We start from the raw sequence: 6,000 nt of genomic DNA, 5'->3' as shown, positions 1-6,000 counted from the left end.
ATGAATATACGGATGATAAAACCGAGATAAAAAGTAGCGGAAAGAAAAGAAGACTAACTCAACGTTTTATCCGCTCTTTGAAGCAGACAAATCTGTATGCCGGTGGTGCAGCTATCGCGACAGAAGGCGACGGGATAAAAAACACGAACCAATGGGTTAACCAGCCCGAGGGCGAGATGCCGGCGTTTTACAGAGTCCAGTATTGCCAATTTGCTGATTTGGAAAAGATTTTTTGCGGGAAATAAGAATTCTGGTGATTTTAAGGTGAATTGGTGTTTTTCAACGCGAAATTTGGTGAATTCCCTAGGACTGGAGCAATTAATAATAGTTTTATACGGAGATCGGTGTTTGGCCTCTTAATTCTAGTTACAAAAAGTTTACAAAAGTCGACTGGTTATAACGAAGAAGGCAACGACGAGCTGTTGAGTAAAAAAAAACCCTATATGTATGGGCATAGAATAAAGAGGTGTGAGAGTGAGTTGACATCAACAGAATTCAAGGTGCTCTTGTGCTTTTGAGGGATAATTTTAGACTGACTTTTATTCTGGCAATCAAAAATTGCGGGCAATGGATTCATCGTGAAAACGTATCGATTGATGGTTGAGAACGAGGAAGAGTATTGTGGCTTTTAATGGGATCGATGAAACTCTCTAGTGAGACGCAATGATAATCTCTGTTGGCAACAGTGCGTCGACCACTGCCACCTTGATCGGGCTCATTCAGTATTCTGGCCAACTTCATGGCTTTCCTTATCGTCGCAACGGATTGAAACGGAAAAAAGTGGCTGCCAGGATATGCGCCTGAATACTCTGAGATCTTTGAGAGATATTTATTAAGTATGCAGTCGGATCGTGAGATCCAGATCTGAAAAAAAAATTTAAAACCGTGAATTTCGATCGGAATATTTGAGTATTTATCAAATTTTCATATCCGTGAGCTACAATTATTGCTAGTCTCACAGGAATTAGAAACTTGACACCTTATAAGAAGATATGTCAACGCTTCATTTCGAATCGCTTCGAAATCGTCAAGAGTCTAGTAGTTTAGTTCGATTTCACTCTACGATAGTTAATTTCGTTCAGAAGATTTATAATTTTCTTAAAATTCATTTAACAGCACTTTTTCTTTAATCGCCTAGGAATCGCTGAATATTCAATTCTATACCGCACCGGCATTGGTAACGGTCATAAAATGGTAATATCTGATCGACTATTGACTCTGAGAAAAAAAGAAAACACCGTTCACCGTTTCTGTCGTATCAGCGATAGCTGATTTCTACCATTGTGAGATTTCAGAATAAGTACGAATAAAGGCAGAGACGTTGGAACCCGAATTTCCCTGTCCAAGAGTCGAGATGGAGAAAAGAGGGATCAAATGAGCCGCACATTTATTCGCGAATTGCGGTTCGTGGTCCCACAGGAGACGCGCGAAGTGCTCCAAGTAACCAAAAACGGGGCTAAATGGTCCCTAATGGGACCAGATTTAAGGTTAAGAACGTTTCCCAGCTCCTGCAATTTTCTTTTTATAGAATCTCAAATCTTTCGTTCTCGGAATATCGTTTTGTTGTTACGTGTTATATAGGTTATATATCTATAATTGGATTCCAGATATACGTAATAGAGCCGAAATCCTGTTCTTCGATGGAACTCATTGCAGTTCACATTCAGAGTCCCCCTCAGCTAATCATACTATTGTCATATTATTTCAGAGTATTGTTCGGGGCGTGAAAAATGGCGCTGGGATTGTACGCCGGATTCCGGAATTACTCGGTGCCGAGCGATCCTGGAACGGAAATGAAAATTGACAACCGTTCGTTTGCCTGGAACGAATCCTTCAACGAGGAATACATCTTCGACAGAACGGACGTCAGAGTCATCTTCATCACTCTTTACTCCATAGTCTTCGCCTGCTGCTTTTTCGGTGAGCATGCTTATAATCTGAGGTTTCCTGCTCTTTTTTATACATGATAATGTCACCAGGCTTTTCACTCTGGCGAAAAATGAAGGTAATTAGAATCAAACAAATAACCTGCGGCAATTTTCAGACCATCAAAGGCTCGTGATATAATATCATTCGAGCAAGACGAATGCGAATTTGTCAATGTTTCGAGATTTCTTAGAGATGACTCGTGGACTGGGATGGTACAACAATGAGACAATTCAGCATCTCCTGCAATGGGAACTTGCTTTCTGGCACAGTCGTACCTACAGCTTCAGAAGAGACGGTGGAAGAAAAGGAACATTTAGTATATCAACCCTGTAATTGGGGTTAATTTTCCTTTCTTCGTTCTCTCGTCTGAGGGGTTCAAACGTAGTCGACTCCCAGCGGTCAAAGTTTAAAACCCTGTTTTCGGCGAAGAGGAATGGCCGTAACGAACAATGGGTTGCCCGGAGCAGGTTCACCCAAAGATGGTGCATTGTTTTGGATATAAAATAGAAAAAGTACAAGGGGAAAATCAACCGTCGGGTCGCTTTGCAATCTGATTGTCAAACAGGCTTCGCGGTGTGCGTATAACGTCGTCCTGCTGCATATAGCACGAAAGGCATGACTAGATATAATATTAACCGTCGAAGTAAAGCGGAAGCACCCATCCAGTCTTACGACCTTACCATCCGCCTCGCGATAAGCTGATGGGTTTCCTTACGTCGAGCTTGAAGGGTGTATCAGGTTCAGTACAGTCTTGTCAAAACAAAGTCCAAGTCAAGGCATCTGCATGAAGGAAAATGTAAACAAGTGCGACTGAAGCTGATCAAGTTGAATTAGGTTAGAATGAGATCAGTCATTTACAACTTTTGAGACTTCAAATTGGTCCAGCTTTTTTCATAAAAAAAGAAAGTATGTAAACTATATTGGATATCCAATTTCAACAAATTCTAGCTCCACACGTTGTTTCTGATCGAATTCTTAACGTATCCCTTGACCTTAATTAGTTTTTATTCAGCCCTTCAATTGACCGGAAAACACTTTATGCTCATCAATACAATTTGCTTACATAATATGTAAATCAATGCCTTATTTCAAAGTATAATACTTGTCAGATTTGCACAAGTCTTCGCCTTGCGATGCTTTTATGAACAGACTGTACACCAGTTCTATAGAAAAATTTTGCTGCGTATCAGCCGCCCACCGATCTCATTTTTCATGTTATGTTTGAGAGCGAAATTAGGTGGTTTAACTTTTGACTCCATCGCATTTTTTTTTGGGTCTTTTACGTTTTCAAAATTTTTTATATCGGTATATGCAATGGGTACATATTATCGCATCGTAATGTAGATACAGCAAATTTGCAATATACTTGTACTTATAGATGCAATAAGAGAATATAGAAGCTTAAAAGCTCGTCTTCAACAAAGATTTACTCTGTCACATACCAGGTATGTCTACAACTTTTACCCAACTGCACTTGACGTATATTTTACTTTGGTGATAAAACTATAACCAAGTGGTTATCACAAAACCGCAATCAAAATGTCCGAACAAAGTATGGAACATGTAACATAATACAAGTTCTTCGTTGCCTGGTTTTTCTTCTAGTTTTTTCTTGTCTGTACTTAGTTTATACGTCTTTTACGAGTTTCTTTCAGTATTTCCCTCTCGGCGAAGAAGTTTTCTCCATCTAATTTCCATTGGCTTGCAAAAATTAAAAGTCTCTGTGCAAGTCGAACGACGCGGCGGTTATACAAGTCAGAAACATTTCACAACGTCGACTTACGTCCGGTTGTTTATGCGAAAGACGAGAAGAATAAAAAAGCAAAGACACAACGAGAAGCCGAACGAATAAGCGACGAAGTTTTAACCACCCGTCTAGCGCAGGCAAAATTCACGGAGCTTTGATTCTGACCAGTGAGATGAAGGAAAAGATCGGGACGGAAATATTTTTCGATCTCAGTTCTGTCAAGCTGCGATAAAACGAATTTCGTTGTTTTTCAAATCCAACAGAATGTCGGCGGCATTCCATTTAATCTGTAATTCTGGCGAGGTAGTTCCGCAGGAAAATAGAAATGCAGCAGCTGCTCGCCCGCGGCTTTTGAAAGCTATTAAGCCGAGCTTCGAACCCTCCGACAACCCGAGTCTCTCCTGGTGTGGAACATAATCGATTGGTATGTGGTGGAAGCGGGATAAGCGAGATGAAATTCATAGTGCTCAGGGTATTGACTCGAATCTCTCTTGTCTTATTGTGTTCTCGGGGCACCGTATGTAGATAAAATAAACCCGAATCCCCCGGACATAGCTATTATTGCGAATCTATAGGGTGGAAACAGCTTAGACGACACGCGCCAAGGGTTCAAAAATTGGAACCTTCGAGTGCATGTATCCTTGCGAATTTAAATGCCATGACAGAAAACTTAAAAGAGGCACAAAATCAGAGGATCGTGAGAGGTGATCATCGATAGACGAGATTCCTGTATTTATTTTACTTCAATTTCGTCCATAAAACACGGAAAATATTATACAGAGTGAATTCCTAATTACCGGATGATCGTGGCTTGCTAAAATTTAATCCGCACGCGTTACGATCCAGAACCATCCGTTCGCCAGGGTAACCAGCCATCACAAATCCAGACGACAGTCGCTGCGATGTACATAACCTCAAAAATTTCGACGTTCATCAGTGGCAGTTGCGCTCAATTCACAACTATCGAAATTTTTGAGGTTATAGTATTTTAATTGGCTACACTTGGTGCGCCTTGAGTACAATTTCCCTAGTTTGCATTCCAAGGAAAAAAATCCCTAGGACAGAGACAGAGCTAGTCACAAACTCGGCAGCGCAAAAGAGATAAAAGATTGTTGACAGCACTGGGAGCTAATTTCAGAGCACACTATGAATTTACTGTCTACAGGAATAAAACTTGTATGCATTTCGTATCGAGAACTACATTTTCCAGTTACGCCTATAGTGAAAAATGCAAATTGTTAAGAATTGTATAGTAACCACATAACTGCACGGGTACTTCTTTGGGTGTTCAATCGACTATAACATGGTTACAAACGCGAACGTTTCGGTCCCCGTTTCCAGAAATGAGAATATATGGGTCATTCCGTGCCGACGCGACCAACGTTTCACAGTTTTTCTGTTAACCCAAATCGTTTCAGAGCATTCATGAAGTTTTTATAGTCGTAAAATCTATCCACTTATTTTGTTTTTCGTCTTTAAATTCCGAAATTCTTGTTGTGGGACGATGAATAGGTGGTTTTACGATATTTTTTTCACATGTTTCCAGTGACGGATGATTTTTTTTTCGTTTCGAGTCCTTTTCCTGTATTTATTGAAACTGTTTTAAAGGATTTCGACGTTGGATCATTGGTACATGGATAGCATTTTTCAAAGTAAACGGACTAGAAAAATTGTTTTCGTCTTCTACCGTTGTCATTTTTGAATACCGAATACTTTGAACGTATGTCGGAAAACAAGAAATCAAGGAAAAAATCTCAGCGATGATTAGGTCGATTTTTCTCAATGTTTTACTAGCTCTAACAATAAGTTAAATCAATCCATCCGTATCATCGGATAAAAAAATGTACATCTTTGTAAATAAGTGACAAAAAATTGATCCGATATTCGACGGCTAGATTTATAGTACTAAGTAAATTTTTTTATTTTCCGGATTATTGCGCACCTGATAAATCCACCGCCATTCTCTGAATACCGATAAGCGGGAACATAAAAGAGGACCTCTGACTGATTTCGAAAATTCCCCACGGCTGGGTAAATCGTTGGGAGCAAAAACCCGCCCTCGGCGGATCACAGGTTGTATTTCGAAACTTGTCAGATCCGCCCCTAAAGTTGAACCGACCTTACTGCAGTAACGTCATGGCCTAAGCCGCCCGGGATCTGAGGTCTCTCATTTTTTTCCGTTGCCAAGCGCTCCGGGCTTTTTACCGGCTTTTACGCCTCGTTTTCGGCTACGCAAAATCCGCGTTCACGCATCACCCAATGTCGCGAGGGTAGGTACATTCAATTTGGTTAGCGGACTTGGCGAGGAATTTTTTCCATCCGTA

The 6,000-nt window shown here is 40.5% G+C and overlaps 1 protein-coding gene across 1 annotated transcript in view; it reads left to right on the top strand.

The window, feature by feature from the left end:
* The first annotated feature begins 1,718 nt into the window (after positions 1 to 1,718).
* Positions 1,719 to 6,000, top strand: part of LOC124408679 (trissin receptor) — a 39,896-nt gene continuing 35,614 nt past the window's right edge. The window contains exon 1 of the mRNA XM_046885805.1: positions 1,719 to 1,920. Within this exon, the coding sequence (XP_046741761.1) occupies positions 1,731 to 1,920 (190 nt within the window). The 5' untranslated portion in view covers positions 1,719 to 1,730. The remainder of the gene's footprint in view (positions 1,921 to 6,000) is intronic.

This window comes from Diprion similis, chromosome 8 (genome assembly GCF_021155765.1).
Source record: "Diprion similis isolate iyDipSimi1 chromosome 8, iyDipSimi1.1, whole genome shotgun sequence".
Classification (NCBI taxonomy): domain Eukaryota; kingdom Metazoa; phylum Arthropoda; class Insecta; order Hymenoptera; family Diprionidae; genus Diprion; species Diprion similis.
This window is presented reverse-complemented; position numbering and strand designations above follow the sequence as displayed.